This window comes from Ursus americanus, chromosome 15 (genome assembly GCF_024610735.1).
Source record: "Ursus americanus isolate L20-20 chromosome 15, mUrsAme1.1.p, whole genome shotgun sequence".
Taxonomy (NCBI): Eukaryota; Metazoa; Chordata; class Mammalia; order Carnivora; family Ursidae; genus Ursus; species Ursus americanus.
The window spans coordinates 25431587-25451539 of NC_142141.1; the positions used below are offsets into that span (position 1 = coordinate 25431587).

At 48.1% G+C, this 19953-nt stretch overlaps 1 protein-coding gene across 8 annotated transcripts in view; it reads left to right on the forward strand.

Annotated features, from left to right (window-relative positions):
• The window catches only part of SH3TC2 (SH3 domain and tetratricopeptide repeats 2), a 98552-nt gene extending 88579 nt beyond the window's left edge, over positions 1 to 9973 (forward strand). For 7 of the 8 annotated variants that reach the window (XM_087867882.1, XM_087867883.1, XM_087867885.1 and 4 more), the window contains 5 exons: positions 1539 to 1689; positions 3969 to 4091; positions 5265 to 5415; positions 7189 to 7400; positions 9050 to 9973. In XM_087867882.1, coding sequence (XP_087724008.1) covers positions 1539 to 1689; positions 3969 to 4091; positions 5265 to 5415; positions 7189 to 7400; positions 9050 to 9241 — 829 coding nt within the window. In that variant the 3' untranslated portion in view covers positions 9242 to 9973. The remainder of the gene's footprint in view (positions 1 to 1538; positions 1690 to 3968; positions 4092 to 5264; positions 5416 to 7188; positions 7401 to 9049) is intronic. The other variant, XM_045815266.2, reaches the window with a different exon arrangement.
• Positions 9974 to 19953: the final 9980 nt, after the last annotated feature.

Consider the following 19953-nt stretch of genomic DNA (forward strand, 5'->3'; position numbering starts at 1 on the left):
TCTCAGAGGAAGGTAGGCACTGTGGCATGAGCTCGGGCTGGGACTCAGGAGAAGGGAGTTCTGGCCCCGGATCTTCCCCTGATGTGTTGTGCAAGCTTGTGCAAATTACTCCCACTCCTGGGCCTGTTTCCTCTATGACATAAGGGGTTGGGTTGGATCTGCAAGTCTCAACCCACGTTTGCAGTCAAGTTGCTACTGAGCTTTGGTAAAATGTTCCCAGAGTGCCCCAGGCTCCTGGCGTGTCAACACGTTGGGGTCACGAGAAAATGTTCCCAGAGTGCCCCAGGCTCCTGGCGTGCCAACACGTTGGGGTCACTTTGCCTGTGTGTGTGCTTAAAAAGCTTCTGGGCGATTCTAATTGCTGCTGGAACACAGAACTACTAGATAATGCCCGGTGTTCCTTCTTGTTCTAGAATTCCGAATCTGTGCCACACTACATTACCAATGCCTCATTTCTTCATTAATCCCTGTCACGGGGGAAGAGTTTTCTACATAAGACAATTTTCCAGATAATTTGAGCCCTCCATTAAGCAACAACCTTTTAAAACTTCTGCCCTTCTTTGATTTTTCTTCTTAAACAAAACATCACCATCTTTTTGATGATTTAAAGTCACCACCACGGTCATTCATTCGTGCATTTATTCAATAAATATGCATTTGGCATCCCCTGTGTGTTAAGTGCTTATGGGAAAAAAAATGTTATAATGATGAGGGAGTAGAAAGCTGGTTGAAGACAAAGCATAAGCTGACACCCTACAATCTCCCCCAGACCCCACTCTTGGGTGGGACCTGTGTGACATTCTTCCAAGAAGCCCTCAACCATCTTAATGTTAATGCCTTGCTAGAGGGAAAAACAACCTTAACTTGACAATGGCAAGGCCTCTGGTATCCTGTGAGTCTTCTTTAACATATGAAAGTACTATCTCAACCTCCCTTTTTCCTTACCTCCCCCAGCCCCATGGTATATAATCAGCCACCCCTCACAACCCAGGGCAGCAGCTCTTTCTGCCCACGGGTCCCTTCCCCGTGCTTTAGTAAACCACCATTTTGCACCAAAGATGTCTCAAGAATTCTTTCTTGGTCGTCGGCTCCGGACTCCACCCCACTGAACCTCACCTATATTCCAAAACCCCATTAATAGTGCAGTCGAAAGATGGATGGGCCAAGGGCCACAATAACGAAAGTGACCTCTAATGTGAGCCTTCATCATTGTTATTTACTCTTTGGGGGACACTGTTCTGGGCACTCCAATTTCTCCATCTCATTTAATTCTTCCAACAACCCTCTGAGACAGATACAATGATACCCCCATTCTACAGATGGGGAAACTAAGGCACAGAAAGGTTTTATACGTTCTCAAGGTTGCCCAGATGTTTGAGGCAGAGCCAGAATTCAAATCAGGCCCCAGCGTCTCTGTGTGACCGGGGTCAATGTCGCTCCCTCCCAGAGCCTCAATTTTGTCTGGTGCTGAGTGAGTCCGTGGCCCCTTGGAGGGGTCCCTTGACTCATACCTAACAGGCGTGTGTCGGTCCCCCCAGGTCTCTCAGGAAGTCTCTCACCTGCATCAAGGAGAGCCTGCGTATCTTCATCGACCTTGGGGAGAAGGACAAGGCTGCTGAGGCCTGGCTCGGAGCTGGGCGGCTTCACTACCTCATGCAGGAAGATGAGCTGGTGGAGCTGTACCTGCAGGTGAGTCTCCCGCGGAGCTCGTCTGCCTCCTCGGCCACCGGGGGGACAGCTGTAGCTAGAGTGGTGACATCCGTGCTGGGCCCACGGAGGGAGGGTCGACCTTGGGATGTTCCCCAGGCACAAGGTGGAACCCAGGGGTGGGTCTGGTGACCAGCAGTCCCTGAGTCCCAGGTACACGTGGTAGGAGACTCGCTCATCTGTCATGTCAAGGAGATCTGGTTTTGCTAAGCTAACCACGCACCTTGACTTTGGGTCTCGCTGCAATGTGAGGCAAGGTTGATGTGTGCAGGACATCAACATTGTTGTCCTCTTCTAGTCTTTTTGCTTGTGTCCCTTTAATACCCGAGATATGGTAGAGTGTCGTGATTAAAGGCCTGGGCTTTGGAGAGAGACAGGCCTGGAATCCAATCACAGGGCCATTGATTACGGACTGTGTGACCTTGGGCTTGCTGCATCAGCTGCTTCTGCTGTCATGGGGCCTCGTGTCGTCACGGGTAAACCCAGTCTCTTGGGGTAAGGGTCAGCTGTGTCACTTGCATAGTAAATGCATATGCAAACAAGCATTTACTAAATGCTTAGGACTTAGTAAATTCTTTTTTTTTTTTTAAAGGTTTTATTTATTTATTTGACAGAGATAGAGACAGCCAGCGAGAGAGGGAACACAAGCGGGGGGGAGTGGGAGAGGAAGAAGCAGGCTCATAGCGGAGGAGCCTGATGTGGGGCTCGATCCCATAACGCCGGGATCACGCCCTGAGCCGAAGGCAGGCGCTTAACCGCTGTGCCACCCAGGCGCCCCAGGACTTAGTAAATTCTTAATGAATGGCATTTTATTATTATTATTATTAAAAATCCATTATTATTAAAAATCCCTTGGATTTTTTCTTTTTAATCATCATTTCTGTTATCGGCACAATGCTGACGTTATGATGGTATATATCATTTGTTCCATTGAAAATATGCCAGTTATTTTTTCCTCCTTCCCATTCCTTATTTTCTCCCTTATTATTCCCCTTATTACTTAAACTCGCACGAACCTACTTCCCCCGAGACCTCATTAGCGCTGTGTGACACTGAGTGCGTGCTCACCAGGCTCGGGAGACTTTGCAAACACATCACATACCTGCTGTAGTTGAACCCTCTTCCAAACGCAGTGGGGGTTTCTGCTCAAACTCCCATTTTTTGGATGTGGCTCCACGGGCCTGAGTAACCTACACTAGGTGATATGGGCACACGGACGGTGTGACACAATGCCTTCGCTCTCAGCCTCTCCGCTCTTCTGCTGTGGGGTGTTAGAGCTGGAAGGGCTTTTGGAGAGCGGATACCTAGGTCTGGCCTTTCGCTCTGCAGGAGGCGAGGCCCAGGCGGAGCCGTGGGCTTGGGCATTGCATGCCTGCAGAACCTCCGGAGGACAGGAGCCCGGCTCCCCGCTGCGTCTCTGTGCAGCCGGGCAATTACAGTTACGGTGGGGTCCTGCCCCAGAGACTCACCGGCTAGCCCTGGTCCCAGGCCCACACAACCGCAGACTGCTGCTTGCTGTTCTGCAGGGCCATTCCCAGCCTCGGGCTCTCGGAGGTCCCGTAGCGGTGCTACAGATGCTGGGGGGCCCTTCCTCCTCTTCGGCTTCCTCTCCGGGTTCTGTTGAGATGCGATATGGAAGCTCGTACGAGAGATCAAGAGGTCCTGGGTGCCAGGAGAAGGGTATGGGGCTGGAAGGTGCGAGCATTTCTTTGACACCAACTATTATATAAACGCAGAGTTTCCTTCTCCTTTCTGAGCCTCAGTTTCTCCATCTTCGAAGTGCCGGTGCTGGTTGAGATCACTGTTTTCCAAACTGCAGTCGTTTATGGATGAAGTTCATGGTTTTGCCACGTTTGTGTATCTTCTGTACCTTTACTATTTTCTTTGACTCAACTTCAAATCAACTTAGTTTTTTATACTAAATAACACTATTTGAAATCACAGGGGTGGATGTATTATTAATCTTTTTCTCTAAAACACATTAAAATAAGTACTGAACTATTAAAACATAAGATGTTTGTCTATGTGCTGCTCAAAATCGTCTCTAGGGCTACCGAAGTAATCTCTCGGACCATGATGGGGAAATGCCCGACTAGGGAGTCGCGAAGTCTTCCTACCGGCCCTGTGAGCGTGGAGGACAATTCCGTGTTCAGAGGATGCGAGCAGAGGGTTAAACCAGGTCGTTAGGGTCTCACTCCTGCCGCTTCTGTGGCTATTTGGAAGGCCTCTCTGCCTTCCACACCTGTCTCTGTCCCATCCAGGCAGCCATCCAGAAAGCCCTGAAGTCTGAGGAGCCCTCTCTGGCTCTCAAACTCTATGAAGAAGCAGGTGACGTGTTCTTCAACGGGACCCGCCACAGACACCGTGCGGTGGAGTATTACCGAGTAAGTCCCAGGCGGCACCGTGCGCCCGGCTGGGCCCTGGCACAAACGTGGGCAGGGCCACGTGGCCTGGGGGCCCCTTCCCCTCTCATGCTGGTATTCCTTTTTCTTTCCTTCCTCAGCCAGTGCCCACGGGCTCTCCCTTTTTTCAATCAACAGGCTCTCAAAGAAGGGGTCGATAACCTCTCTCATTCCGAGGCTTGATACATTATTCTTTCTGGGAAAACACACCAAAATAATTACACCTCTTGGGGGCATGGTACTTAACCGTTTCTAGCCTATGCTGTGTTTACCAGAATGTTCCCGTGTACCACCGGCGGCATGGTGGGAGATGAACACTTCGGTTTTCCTATGTTTTTATCAAGTGTGCATTCAAATATATTTTAGAAATTAAACATGTGTAACACCAGCTCATCAAACCCATGACTTCCCAGATATTACTGCAAAGGATGAGGCAAAGTAACAAAAGAGAGTGGATTTAAGAATAATAGTAATTAAATAATTGTGCAGATGTTAAGCAGATATGTCAAAATCGTAATTGTTCACCACTGACAGGAGGTTGGAAACCTCATTATCTTACTTGACCCTAAAATTTCATTTCTTCATTCATTTGCTTGTTCAGCTCTGTATCAGTCATCAGACATTTAGCAAGCACCCAGCACGTACCAGGCACTGAGCTGGGGGTGGGGGGAGCAAGAAGCATGTCCCTGACGATTGAGCTACTCATTATCATATGCACTCTATAGATGAGAAAATTAAGTCTAGAGAGATGAAATGAACCTGCCTAAAATTCTATCATAATAAAAAGCATAGAAATGACCATTTGTTGGGCGCTCTCCGGCACCATGGGCATAGTCCACAGATGGCGCTGTGGGTGCTAACGGATCCTGTGGCTGGGAGGGGAATGCGTTCCTATGTGGCCTCGAGAAATGTCACCTGCCTTTTCCTCATCTCCGTTTTTCCAGTCTTAGGAGGTCTGATGATCTTTAGTTCTCCTACCTCTAAAATCTTGGCAGACCAACCAAGAGTAAGGACGAGGAGAGCGAGCTGTGAAATGCCATGCATGGAAACACGGCCATCCCCCCAACCCCTACCAGCAGAATGCGAGCCTCCTAGAGTATGGTCTGTACCGAGCATTCTTAGCTGAACTAAGCTTCCATGTGCTTCTGTTGTCAGGCTGGGGCTGTTCCTTTAGCGAGGAGGATGAAGGCCATGAGAACGGAGCTCCGGGTTTTCAACAAGCTGACGGAGCTGCAGATCAGCCTGGAAGGCTATGAGAAGGCTTTGGAGTTTGCCACCCTGGCAGCCAGACTCAGCATGGTCATAGGTAGGTGGTCCTGATGGTTGGTCATATTGAATGGGGGGCTAACTGCTCTTCTGAGTGTGTGTGGGGGGAGACAACAAAGCAGTCACAGAGAGGCTCTGGAGTTGGGCTGTGTGGGTTCAAATCCCAGGTCCAACTGAGATCTTAGTTCTAAGCAAGCTGCTTACTGTCTATAAGCCAGAAGTGTGTCATTGGCAAATGGGGATTAAAAATAGCCCCCACCTCATGCAGTTGTTCTGAAGACCAGTGATGATCCGTGTAGAGCCCGCAGCTCAGCGCTTGGCGCACCAGTCCTTGCTGAGTGTTACCTGCAGCGCACTAATGATCATTCCACTGTTGGTACTGTGCCCCAGTGCAGGGGAAATGGTGTTTTATCCAGAGGCCTCTGCCCTAAAGTTTTAGTGGGTTGGTTGTTAGTCAAAAGCACATTTTCCATGCGGAATCGAAAAGTAAATGAAGATCAAATTCCCATGAACTTAACTCACTGTGTAGCTGAAAAAGCGGGCAATGACCACAGAAGCCAGCGGGGAACAATGTGTGCCATTAAAACCGGAAACAGGCAGAATTAAAAAAAAAAAAGACACACACAAAAAAACCACCCTCCTTTTGAATGTTGGTCTTGAGGAAAAGCAGGTTTGATTAGAGAAGGCTTGATTCGATGTCGGGACAAATGGAGTCTTCTGAGAGGATTCTAGAAGGGACTTCTGGGCATTCTCAAGGGCCTGAGATGTGGATGGCACTGGACTTTATTGTGTCTAATTGCACTTCAGAGCTCTCTCTATCCTTTTCCTACCTTTTTCTTTACTGCAGAAAATCTTATCTGAGCGCAGTCTGCTATCTCAGGAAAGGCTCTGAGCACTCCTTATCCTTCCCTGGACAGAAGCTGAAAGGAGGCTATATCCACCCTTTTATGCACTTGCCTGGTGACTGGATTTTTCCATATCAGAGAATTTTCTCTCCCTTGGATTTTTTTCTTTTATTTTTGGCTTTTGTCTCTTTGAAGCTTAAAAGTGATGTTTTTTAGATTGCATCAAACAGCCACCTTGCAAATATTCCAAAAACACAATGGGAAGCCTTTGTTCTCTTTAAAAGGCCGCTTTGTATTAAAGGAGTTGGTTATTAAAACAACAGACCCACCAAAAACCAAAACAACAAATCATGGACCCATTAGAAACCAAGGTTCTAAAGCATGAGTTAAAAGGGAGGGGGGTTCTCTGTAGTCATCTGAGACTTCGAGCTGCTGAAGGAGCCAGAGGGTGACTGCTACTGGGGGCAGCCCCAGGGGAGCTCTCTGAAGAGGGAGGCTTTCATGTGGAGAGGACGTTTGTACTACAGAGTTATTCATTACAAAGAATCCTTAGCTACCCCATCAAGCTAGTCTTGTCACCATGTCTCATTACGGGAATTTGGGAATAATTATTTCCCAGAATCGTGAGTTACAGAGACATCTGTAATAAAGAGAAAAGTTTTTTTCAGGAAATCGTCCTAGGAAATCTTGAGGAACACACAGGCTCTAATCTAAGCAGTCGGTCCCAGAACCTGGCGTTTTCTTTTGCATCACTTATCACAGGTGTCCTTTGGCCTTTGTGTGTGAGATTGTTTAAGGAAAGTCTGTGTCCGAGGAGACAATGAACCTCGAACGAGGGCAGGGACCTCTTCTGCTTTGTTCCGTGTATCCCAAGCACAGTCCCAATCCCTAGAAGACCCTCAAAAAATTGCAGAGAATGGGGGAGCGATCGGTGCCGCGAGGCGGTGGGTGCGAGACCTCTCCCTCAGTCTTCCAATTCCTAGGAGATCCGAAGCAGGAGCTGGTGGCCTTCCACCGTCTGGCTACAGTCTACTATTCCCTACGCATGTACGAGATGGCTGAGGACTGCTACCTGAAGACTCTGTCCCTCTGTCCCCCCTGGCTGCAGAGTCCTAGGGAGGCCCTATACTACGCGAAGGTGTATTATCGCCTGGGCCGCCTCACCTTCTGCCAGCTGAAGGTAAGAGCCAGGCTTGCGAGGCTGCGTGAGAGCTGCGTCCCCACCCCATTCTTCCCTAACCCTCATCCTTCAGGGTACAGGTGAGTGGCCCGAGATGGGGAGCCACATCTCAAAGGGTGGGGAGTGCCTTCTCTGGGGACACGATGGCTCTTTTCACTCAGCCCTGTGGGAGACCTCAAAGATGCCCCTGTCTGCTGGGGAGAGGGACCCTAGCTCTCCTTTCTCCTCGCCCTGCTGTGATTTCCGCAGCCACTTGATCTATCAGGTACTATGGGGACGTTGCCCAGGGCCCCTGAGCTCCTCGGGGGCCTATGGAAATATGGGAGACGCAAAACGAAAGAACTGTAAGCTCCAGCATTAAAATCAAATTAATCCTTAACTGTGCGTCTTCAAAATATTATAGGTTAACTAGTCAGTTGCGACGTACTTCTTCAAAGTTACATAAAACTCTGGGAGAAATCTGGGTCTGTGTGAGCATGTTTGAGAGAGCGAGGCGGGGCCTACGAATGCAGGCATGGCTCTGTCCTAACGAGGCCTTAGCCCTGACCCTCCTGCTGGCTCTGTGGGAGTCAGATTCGGAGCTTCTAATTTTTCCAGCCACTTCTAGAACTGTGTTGGTGGTCTGAAAGTCTCTGCTACAATTCTGGCCCTCGAACTCTGTCCCCGGCATTGGCTTCCCCTTTCCAGAGGTCCCTGTCTGCACCAGCCGGGCCCTTAATCTCTGAATATCCTTCTGAGTCACGCCTGTGTTTGGCCCCCAGGGGAACCTCAGGGCAACTCTGTTGTCCTTTTCTTATTTGCCAGACGTTGTTTCTGGCCTGAATTAATTATTGACTTACGAGGGTTAATGGGAACCAGACATCCCTTTTTGAGTCTCACCCAAAGAAGCATCTGTTCCTCATTCCTACCATGTGGGGAGGGACGACGGGGTAGTGAAGGACTCCGCAGCCATCTTTCCTCTGTCGCCTCGCTCCCAGAAGTGGTTCAGGGACAAAGGGATTTTGACTGGATTGACTCAACCAGGGGACCTAGGGAGTGCCAGGAGGAAGAATTCAACTCAAATTAGCTTAAGCAAAAAAGGCAATTTTTTGGCTCAAGTAACTGGGAAGTTCAAGTGTAGATTCGGGAGTTTTAGGTCACTCTGGATGCTGGTACTCAAATGTCATCACGGATTTCCTCACCTTTTCCTGTTTCTCTTCGCTCTGTATGTTTCTACTTCTCTCTGTTTCTTGGTGTCCTTTGCGTCCAGCTCTTGGCAGGCTCAAGCCCATGGTTAAAAGGTGAGGGACCATTTGCTCTGTGAGGTTACACGGAGAGGTCCCGGGGAGGGACTGGGCCAGGCTGGCCTGAGTCGTTTAGGGATCCCTGAAGCACTGGGCCCAGGACGATGCCGCTTCATGACTGGCTGAGCCCGGGTGAGGTGACACCACCCCGGTGCCTGAGGTAGAGGGCCACTGCTGGGAGTGACATCACCGGTCCGGGTCCACAGTAAAGTGGGGCAGGAGCTCCCCTAGGAGCCAGGAGGAGAGGGTGGGAAAGTGTGTGGGGCCGACCAAAGCTCGAGTTCTGAGCTCCCGGCACTGCCTCTTGGCCTCTCCCAGAAATGTTTGCTCACTGCTGTCTCTTCTCTGCCCCTGCCATGGGGTTAGGACGCCCACGATGCCACCGAGTACTTCCGGCTGGCCCTGGCAGCGGCGGTCCTGCTGGGTGACGAGGCGCTGCAGGACAGCATCAGGAGCAGGCTGGACAGCATCTGCCGGAGCCCCCTGTGGCACAGCAGCCCCTCCGGCCGCTCCTCAGAGAGGGCGCGGTGGCTGAGCGGAGGGGGGCTGGCCCTCTGAGGACAGCCGTCCCGTACCTGACCGGTGGCCGTGGCCAGAGCTGCCTCCCTGCCCCGGGCTCCCCCACACTGACCTGGAGGGTCTGTGTCATCCCCTGGCCCAGCCCCTCATCTTCGCAGGGGACAGCCCGGAGGGAGAGGGGCTCATTCCGGGTGGGCCACACAAAGAGTAGAAGATAGAGCAGGGATGGGAAGTTCTGGCTTTGTGTCTAGAGCGTTTCCAGTGGGCTCTAGACCCCACGTACAGCCTCTGAAATGCACTTTGTCAACACGCGTGTCTCCTGGAGCAAATGAGAAAGCTTGTCCCTGGGGGGAGCTGCTCTCCTGCCCACAGAGAGGAAATCAGGCACTGCCCTGGGGAGACTGGAAGCCGGCCGGGCTTTGTTCCCCTCACTGCCTTCTCAGGGAAAGCCCCCCCACCTTGCCAGCAGAGAAACTGGTAGTTTCTGGCTTCTCTTCCTTCCGCCAAAGAAGGTGCCGCCCCTCCTGCTCGTGGGGACTGGCGGGTGGGACTTCACCGTGCTCTTAGCTCGAAAGATGGCCGGCTCAACGCCCAGGGCCTGGGGTTTGATGCAGACTCACCTCTCCATCCTCCCTGAGGCTCTGCTCCTCCATAACCTTCTGGAAACTCCGGGAGGCTCCCCAAGGGCTAAGGCTGAAACATTGAATGCTAAGAAAATTCTGACATAAATTACATGTAAAAGGTGTATATTATTAAATATTGCTTATCTCATTTATGCACATTTGTCTCCTTTATAATGGGGAGAGATGAGATGGGGGCGGCTTGAAGGTTGCGTCAAATGGTGCCATATGGATTTCAGGGCAGCTCCTCAACAAAGCATCTGTATGAGTTATCTGTCACTGCTTAACACACGTGGTGGCTTGAAACACTCTTTATCTCACGGTTTCTGTAGGAAGGCAGGAACCTGAGCGTGGCTGAGCTGGTCATCTGGCTCAGGGCGGCTCACAAGGCTACAGTCGAGGTGTCAGTTGTGGTCTTCTCAAGCTTAGCTAGGGGAAGGCTCTGCTTCCAAACTCACACCCACGGCTGTTGGCAGGAGTCAGTTCTTTGTTTGCTGTTGGCCAGAGGCTGCCCCCGGCTCCCCGCCATGTAGGCCTCTCCACAGGGCCGCTCACAACATGGCAGCCGGCTTCCTCAGAGAGCAAGTGGGTGAGAGAGAGCCGAGTGAGAGAACAGAGTCTTGGCATAACCTCATCTCAGAAGTGACATATAATTAGTTTTGCCTATTCTACTCTTCATAAGGGAGTCGCTAGGCCCAGCCCACAGGAGGCGGGAGGGGTACACCGAGCGTGTGAAGGCCAGGAGGCAGGGAATCACTGGGGGCCTTTCAGAAGCTGCCTACCTCAGTATCTGGGAGCTTTGGTAATGGAATCAAGAATTCCCTAAGGCAGTGAGCTCCAAGTACAGGTCCGTTGACTGGACCAGCAGCATCAGCCTTGCCTGTGAGATTGTTTGAAATGCGAATTCTGGAACCCACCTAAGACCTCTGAATCAGAATCTCTGGAGCCCTAGCTTTTGCCTTGCTCTCCAGATGATTCTAGTGCACACGAAAGCATTAGAAACACAGCTTTGGAGCCATGGTTCTCAGATAATGTGCCAAAGAATCGCCTGGGAGTGCTGAAAATGAACTTCCTGGTTCCTGCTCCAGTAATTCTGATTCAGTAGGTCGCATTTTAAATGAGCAACTCAGGTGATCCTGATGTGGGGGGTTCACCCTTGTTCTGAAATGTGGGAACATACAAGAAGATCTAGCCATGGGGCTGGCTGCCTGATGCCCAGCAGCTTAGATTTTATTGTCAGACCCTCTGCCCTTAATTTCTAGCTTCTTGGGCCCACCAGATGGTTGGTAGTGTGTGTTGGGATTGGGGTGGTGAGTTAAGTCAACATGGCATCTTCCAGTCATCAAGGTCATCCACACATCAGTACATCTTATCTTCTTTCAGGAGTTTGGCTGGTTGCCAAAACGCTCTCTGTTCTAGAATATTCTTCTCCAGGAAGGAAATGAAGTGACCTAATCCATTACCATGTAAAAGAGATGTGATTTTGTTCCCACCACAAACCGTAAAATCCCTGAGCAGGGAGGGGTGTTGTGGATGGGTCTAGCCTCCCAGGCAGCATCCTTTCAACAACATTCCTGGGAGACAGACAGGGGCACATGCGTTCCAGAACAGTTATGCATCTTATTTTGAAGAGAGCTTGTTTGGCCCTGGAACCCATGCCATGAACCATTCCCCATTTGTCTCAGGTTACAGCCCCTCTCTCTTTTCCCACTGACCTGTTACTCTCCTCTGGCCAGATGCCAGTTTCAGCTCCTCTGAAAGTGTGCTTCCCACAATGCACCAGGCTTCGGGACTGGCTCGTGGGGAGAGTACAGAGCGACGTTACTGTACTTAGCGTAATTTAGTGTTGTAGTTCAACGTTGCATTAAGATTTTTCTTCTCTCCAGCAGTCACATCTTTCCTCTGGCTCACGTTCAGCTTATGATCAATCGAAGCCTCCTCCCGCGTGAGCTTCTGTTTCTCTAGATCTTTCTTAATTGCTACAAATCTATATATGTAAAATAAATATATATATCCTATATTTATTTATTTATTTTTTAAGTGAAGGGCATTTTATCTACCCATTTTATGTTTCATTGGGAATTTTGGCTAAAATTTTCTGATTCTACACACTTTGGTTCATCCGTAAACCTGGTACATTTGCCTCTACCCAGATCGGTTACAAAAATGTTTAACATATTTACAAAGACGAGGGTAGGATTCATTTTTAAATGAGAAAAACATTGCACTGTATCATTGCAATTACTACATCCTATATGAAATCGCTCTGCTAGAATAGTCTTTAAAAGTGTTTAAGAATCCCATTTAAGAAATATGGTTAACTATTCCCCTTAAAATCACGTTGGTGCTCCCCGCCACCCAATCCACAGAGCATGGAGTGGTGATTGGATCGGGTCTGCATTTAAGCAGGTTCACATCTATATGATATATGTACATTAGCCAAAGGTGAATGCATTAGTTACCCTCTTAATCCTAATCCTCCCCTAAAAGTTGTGAGAGCCACCCTGGCTCCTGGCTGCGTGTGCCTCACCTGGGTAAAGAACAAGAAGGGAATTATACTGTTGTGGAAACCCCATAATGTGTTTTCTCAGCTTTCAAGTGCATTTCTTTCCTACCCAACAGTGTTAGCACTCTGAAATCCAATATTGCTTTGATCCTTTTCTTATTTGCCTCTTGGTTATTTTAAGATGTCTTCAGATTGTGTCTCTGTGTGCACGTGCGTGTCTGTGTGTGGGTGTTGGCTTGTGCTTTGTAAATAACACGTAACTCTTCTGACTGAAGTTTACCTGGGGAAGGGAGTATATAGGGGTGGAGAGTGTCAGAATTAGGGGGAGAAACAGATCACCAGGTTAGGTGAGACCTGTATTTTGGTCTTGAATTTGACACTAAATTGCATCGTGACCTTGGGCAAGTCATTGAGCCTCTATATCTGTCAGGTCTCTGATCTGTGATATAAAAAGGATAATCACCTCTGGGTTCCTTCTCCGCAATGTTGTTTCCATACCATACGCGAGCAGGAAAAGAGATTTGTATCTGGGAGATGAAATCATATATTTTTATGACCCCATTTTATTCTCTTTTTTCATAAGTGAGTAAACTGAGAAATAGAAAAGTAATTTTTCCCCCCAGGTGCAGAGGATGTTAGTGGCAAAGACAGCTGTACCCTGGATCTCATGACCCAAGGACTTCGTGGCACTAATGACAGTGCTTCTCTTCCTCAGGGTGACCTTCATGCAGGGATACGTGTGTGTGCATGTGTGTATGCGTGTGCGCACATGTGTGATGTGTGTGCATACACACGTGTGTGTATGCGTGTACATGTGTGTGCTGTGTGCATATGTGTACATGTGTGTGCATATGCACGTGTGCATGTGTGTATGCAGCATGTGCCTATGTGTGTTTGCGTGTGCATGTGTGCTGTGTGCATACGTGTACATGTGTGTGCATGTGTATATGCACGTGTGCTTGTGTGTAAGGATGTGTGCTGTATGTGTGCTCGCGTGTGCATGTGTGCTGTGTGTGCATGTGCCTGTGTGTGCTGTGTGTGTATCCATGTGTGTGCATGTGTGCTATATGTTCATGAGTATGTACGTGTGTGTGCATGTGTGTGTATGTGTGTGTATAGGCGCTTGGGCAGTTTTCACTATATGTGCCATCTGAGCAACCATTTAACAAACTTTTTCTAAATTGATTTGTTTTCTTTACTCATATAAATTAATTTTCTAAAGGATGACTGGTCTGTGTAGAAGGAAAACACAAGCTTTGCTTTCCAGAAATAGAATTTCATAAATGAAAACAAATACGGTGAAAACAAAACAAAGCACGACATTCAAGCTAGGTCCTGTTGCCCACGGCAAGTGCCTGGCCTCGGATCAAATGCTTGATCTGGCATTCTCTGACAAGAAAAAGGTGAACAAGTGGCAGAGAACATTGCAGACAGACTAACACAGTTCTCTTCGAGTAATCAAAGACCTGGAGAAAGCAGCGCAGAGGCCTGAAATCCTCACAATGACAGCGCTATTCAGTGCCATGCCGGACACGCACTTACCCCTTCAGGGAAGTGGGGGCTCAGTGTTGTAAGATGGAAGGGGAAAATATGAATGTGATCCAGGACGGGAAGTTCTGTGGTGGGAGTTAGTTACAGGGTGTTATGGGAACTCAGGGGAGAGCACTTAACCCAGCATGGGAGCCAGGGCATCAGGGAGGACTCCCTGGAGGAAGCGACATCTAAACTGAGTCAGAGAGAGAGAGAGAGGGAGAGAGAGAGCAATCTACTTAGTTCAAATTGCAGGCTGTGGGGTATGGAGTTGGCAGGGCATGTGTCAAGCAAAATTCCAGAAGGTGGAGGGGACTTGGTATTTTCTGAGAACAGCAGTGAATTTAGCAAAGTTGGAGCAGAATCAGGAGGGAGGTAGGGAAGGGGAAGTGGAAGGAACTGCTAGAGAGGGAGCTGAGGGGGAGGGGGAGCCATGGAAAGGTTATAAGCAGGAGAGAGAGACATGGTCAGATTTGTGCATTAGGAAGATGATTCTGGAAGCCACGGGAAGGCAGCTGGGAAGCCTACCAGGACCTGGCTAGACAACACCACACTCCTGGATTGCACTGGTTTCCCCACTAAAGTCCTTTTCTGTGATCCAGAATCCCAGGGTACCACGCTGCATTTCCCTGTCGTGTTCCCCCTGTCAAAACTGGGCTGCCACAGTTTCTGTCTTCCCTTGTTTTTCCTGACCTTGGCTGGCCATTGTGACCTCCTCGCTTTTTGGTAACTGCTCCCATTGAGATGTGTGGACGGGGGAGGAGAGGAAGAGAAATCCCAGGGAGAGGCCCGGCCCTCACCCAGGCAGGTGGCAGTGCCTGCAGGGGGGAGGGAGGCAGGCATACCCCATCAGAAGAATCTGGAGCTTACTAGCTGCGCGACCTTCAGCACGTCATTAAGTTCTCTGAGCCCAGCGTGGCCAGAATTAGAGGAGATGCCACACCAAAGTCCCCGGCACGCAGTGCCCGGCACACGGTACAAATGCCGGACAACCTGACAGATTTGCCGACCTTCTTTATCTCATAGACGAGGAAATGGCTGAAGCACATCTCTCTTTGGGGGCAGGCCTTTATCCAGGGAAGAAAGAAGTTTGATTTTAGACTCCAAACAAACGAGGCTATTTTAAGGGGGGTTAATACAAATGGTTTATGTTATAAAAAAGGCCTGACCCCATCCATCAGTTTTATGTTAAATCCAAGATTTAAACTTTCTTTCCCACTATGTCTTATTTGCCACTTTGCAATTCAATCCTGTGTTTCTTGATGTAAGCCTCGAGGTCTCCCCCGGGGGCAGAGCCGGGTGGCTCCACACGGGTGTGAGGGGTGATGGGGTAGGGGCGGGACCAAGGAGAACACGGGTGGCTGAGACTCAGCCCTGGGACTGCTCGGCTTCCCTGCCCAAGAGAGACTGAGGAAGGTGGGCTGGAGGGAAGGACACTGTGCTTCCCCAATTATTTTAGAGGTCAGAACTCCAGCTCCCGCTTCTGGGGCTGCCTTTGGCTCATTGCTCAGGGCATCGGAATAGCTCCAGGGAAGAGTTCCCTCCCGGTGAGCTTCCAGACAGGGTACAGGGAGGGTGACGGAGGTCACATGGGCAAAGAGAAGCAAGGCTTTTGCTAATCTATGGTTGTCCCTCTTTGTGAGACATCAAAAGTCCCGGTAGGGGGCAGTAATGTCTTCTTAAATAGTATAGCATTACCAAAGAACATATATAACAGTTCTCCATGAGCCTCCCGCAGTGGCTTTCAGCCTTTTTTTTTTCTTTCTGTGACACACAGTGAGAAATGCATTTTACTTTGTATCGCAGTATGCATATTGCATAAACATATGTATAATACACATTTGACAGAACACCATTTAGTCCTTACAACATGAGATGCACTGACCTGTTCTATCCACTTTAAACTCTTCTATTCTAATTTAAAAATATCCAGCTTATGACCTGCTAAAATGGTTTCTCACGGACTCACTAACTTGCAGTTTGAAAAGCACTGACCTGGGGGGAAATCGCGAAGAGCACAAGAGAGCACTGGCCTTTGTTCTTTCTTATATATCATTTGATGGACAACTTTATTGAGACCAGAGAATGCGCATATACCAAAAGAAAAATAAAGGTTGGTGTTTTTGAATGAATATACACACTAGGGCCTATCTAAAACTTTTCTTGTGTAACCCAACAATATTTGGAGGAAGATACAATTGTTTTTAATCTTCACTGAGATTTAGAGAACGGAAGTGGCTTAAGTCTATAGTTAGTAAGCGGTGGAGGGGAGATTTGAACTCATGTCTCCCTGATACTGAAACAAAAGCATTAACTTATTACATTGTACGATGGGTGCATGTCAGGTGGCACATCTCTGAGACAGACACCATCACTATGTGATCACCAATAGGAGCAAGTTAAGACTTGTTCATCAGCCTGGAACACTGGTCTGAAATCACTACGGCGAGTCCCGTGGGTCAGAAAATCACTTGCTCCAGAACAGGATTGGAGAGAACGGATTTTCTAGGAAGTCTTAAGAAAATCTGGAGGTTATCATTGACCAGTCAAGCAGCAGCCTAGAAGAGAGGATTAACCACCGTTCCCAAAAGGAAAATGAAAGGAGGAACAGAAAGTGTACAATGGCGTCGTGGTGATAAGTCAAAACAAATTACAGATTAGATTTGAAGATTCCCGGTGAGGAGTGGGGTGAGTGAAGGGAATTTGCAGGATAGCTCAGAGCCCACAGCGGAAGTGTAAGGACACCTGAGCGAGGGAGACAGCCAGATGGAGCCTCGAGGGTCTCACTCATCATGGTACTGGTGGCTTGAATGGCAGAAATGAGATCACAGACATATGATTTTAAAAACATTTTTTTTTATTTAAATTCAAGTTAGTTAACATATAGTGTATTGCTAGTTTCAGGGGTAGAATTTAGTGATTCATCAGTTGCATATAACACCCAGTGCTCATTACTTCCAGTGCCTTCCGTAAGGCCCATCACCCAATTACCCCATTTCCCCACCCACTTCCCCTCCAGCAACCCTCAATTTCTTTCCTATAGTTAAGAGTCTCTTATGGTTTATCTCCCTCTCTGTTTTTATCTGATTTTATTTTTCCTTCCTTTCTCCTATGTTCATCTGTTTTGTTTCCTAAATTCCACAGATGAGTGAAACCATATGGTATTTGTCTTTCTCTGACTGACTTCTTTGGCTTAACATAATACCCTCTAGTTCCATCGAGAATCACCTACCTTTGATACCATGAAACAGCTGGTGGGAATACCAGCAACCTCCAGAACCATCTCGTGAAACAAATGCCCTGGGGAAACCCGCCCTCCTGTGGGGATGCTTTAATTCTTAGGGATAAAGAATGCTAGAACAGTGTTTCACGGACTCACGGTATTTAGAAATGCTTATCTATTCTCTTAAACTTCTATTTTATTTGGGATCACAAAATTTCACCAATGATGAATTATTTATCTATGGAAAGAATTTTTAAAATAGGTGATCTCTTCTGCCCTTGAGTCTAACCTTTCTGCTCTAGAGTATGATATTAAACATGATGGGTGTAACTCTCAACTATCTTCTGTACCTGCATGGGCCAACCGTCGTGTGTGAACATGAAATCTTTGCTTTTGAACTTTCTTGTAAATTGAGGACTTTTGCTGTTTGTTCATCTGGAGACAGATTGGACATTTGCTGCATAGAGATGCTCACAGGAATGCTTCTGACTTCTCTGCACTTCGTACCAGACAGCAGCGACACCCGCTACATCTGCTTTCCTCCCGGGGGACCTGCCGTGGGAGAGGCTCAGTAACAGCTGCGTAGTAATCCTGGTGACCAAACAGCTACTTATTCATGAAACAAACAAAATGGACTTTTGTCTGTCCTTGAACACGTAGCTTTGGGATTCTGGTGGGTGGAGGGGAAGAGAGCCAAACAGACAGGTGACCTGGAGGATTTGCACTTTGGATTGTTTTAAAGTCCTAAGGGATTATATAGACTGATATTCTGGCACTCTTCCAAATCGTGTGACATTCCTTTCTCTTCTTTCCAGTTAGGTAAAGCCTGTGTCTCTTTCTCTCTTCTGGTATCTTTAGCTTATGTTCTCTCTTTTGCATGCAGTCAAGGATTCCTGTGTTTTTCCTTCAGGGAACTTACCACAGTTTATCATTGTACTATCTATGTGGTTTTTAAAAATATAATCCCGCCTCAGTTGGAAGTTCCATGGGAGCAGGGACCTTGTGTGGGTCATTCAGCTCTGTGTTTTCAGAGTTGTGCCTGGTGTCGACACATTGTAGCATCTCAATAAAGGTTTGGTGAATGGGTTAATAAAAAAAATGAATGAATGAGACTTTGGATTCAGATTGTGACCCCTTCTTATGACTTAAGAGAGGGAGAAATTATTAAAGCCATAACCTACCTGCTTATTGCTCGTGAGTACTAGGGACTTGGGTGATCGGGCTGCTTACACTCAGAGCAGATGCTTAGTTGGAGTTTATGGAGAATAATAAGCATAATTTTCATTTGTTTAGGATGAGTTGCGATAGATGTGCTGGTGTCTTCCTAGTTTTCAAAGAGGTAGCAGTTACGACCAGAGATAAGCGTGGTCTGTTACCCGAGCACCTGCCCTGTAGAAGGCATTGTGCTAAGTAATTCACCTGCACTGTATGACCTCATCCCCCAAATGGCTCCACAGAGAAGGTGCTATTCTCTCCACTTTCCAGATGAAGGAATCAAGGCTCAAAGTCGTTAAGACATTTGCAGACATTCAAAACCAGTTTTTTTTCTGACCTGAAAATCAGTGCTTTTAGGAACTATGTAATTTTGGTTTCACATTTTCTTGTTTAGAACTTAGAATCTTCAAGAGAAGAATTTCTCTTATGAGCATGTGCTGGTTTCCCTTTGTCTTAAGGAGGAGCAGTGACCAGGAAACCCGGGGACAGGACCATTGGTTTATGTAAGCATTGCACCATCAAACGTCACAGGTGCTTCACTGCTGAAGGTCTATGGACTAAAGAGCCAGGTGACAGGTGACAGCATAGGGTATTTTCTGACCTAAGCGAGCAGAGTATTGTTTCAGAACCCCCAGGCTCCTTCCTTGGGAAATCAGAAATTGGAGATGTGGTGAGATGCTTGACGAAAAACCCAGTCCCTGATTTTTAATATCTGTTGGTCTGCTTGGAGGAGACTGGATACACATGTGAAAAGCTTTAGGAGGGAGAGTCATGGGATAGCTCCGATGGGGCAGGGGAGGCAGTGAGCCATGCTTACCTCCCTCCCTCCTTCCTTCCCTTCCTCCCTCCCTCCCTCCCTCCAACCAACCAACCAACCAACCAACCAGCCAACCAAACCCAGTCCATGACCCTATGGAGCCTATGAGCTCCTGTGTGACCAGGGTCCTCTTATGAACTTCTCCAATATTCTTGCCTTCACAGCCGAGATTTGAACACTCACTCCAGACATTGTGCTAAGTGTGTACTCCCATTATATCATTGACTCCTCCTAACGGTCTCTCCCCACCAAGGAAGTAATTGCATGTGATAGTCGTTCATACAGTATATAGAAGGAAACAAGTTCAGAGAGGTCAAGTAAGAGGTGAACTCTTACTCAAAGTCCTATGGGTAGAAAGTGGCAAAGTCAGCAAAGGAACCCAAGTCTTGCTCATATTGCTATTGCCAAGACTGAAGCTAGGCTTTTGCTAAATTTCACGGGACTTCAGCCAGATTGATCTTGTTCACCTACACATTCTGCCCAGGATGAACGGTGGTGCCAATGAACAACTCCACTGCTTACCAAATGTGGGGCCTCGGACAAGTTTTTAGCTCTTGGCGCCTCACTGTCATCATTGGTAAAGTGAGGGCGATAGTAGTACTTACCCCATGGGATTCTTGTGAGGGTTAAGTGAGTTAACATAGGTGAAGTGCTCAGACTAGTGCTGGGCCCATGTCACGTACGTGATGGCTGTGATGGCTGTTGTCTACTGACAGACGTTACAGAAGAAGACTGGTTTGCGTGAAGATCAGGATTTCAACTTGGAACATGTGGGACTTAGAGTTTGCATCCGACTGGATGTGAAACCAACTTAATGTCCATATTGTCCCCTTGACCTCC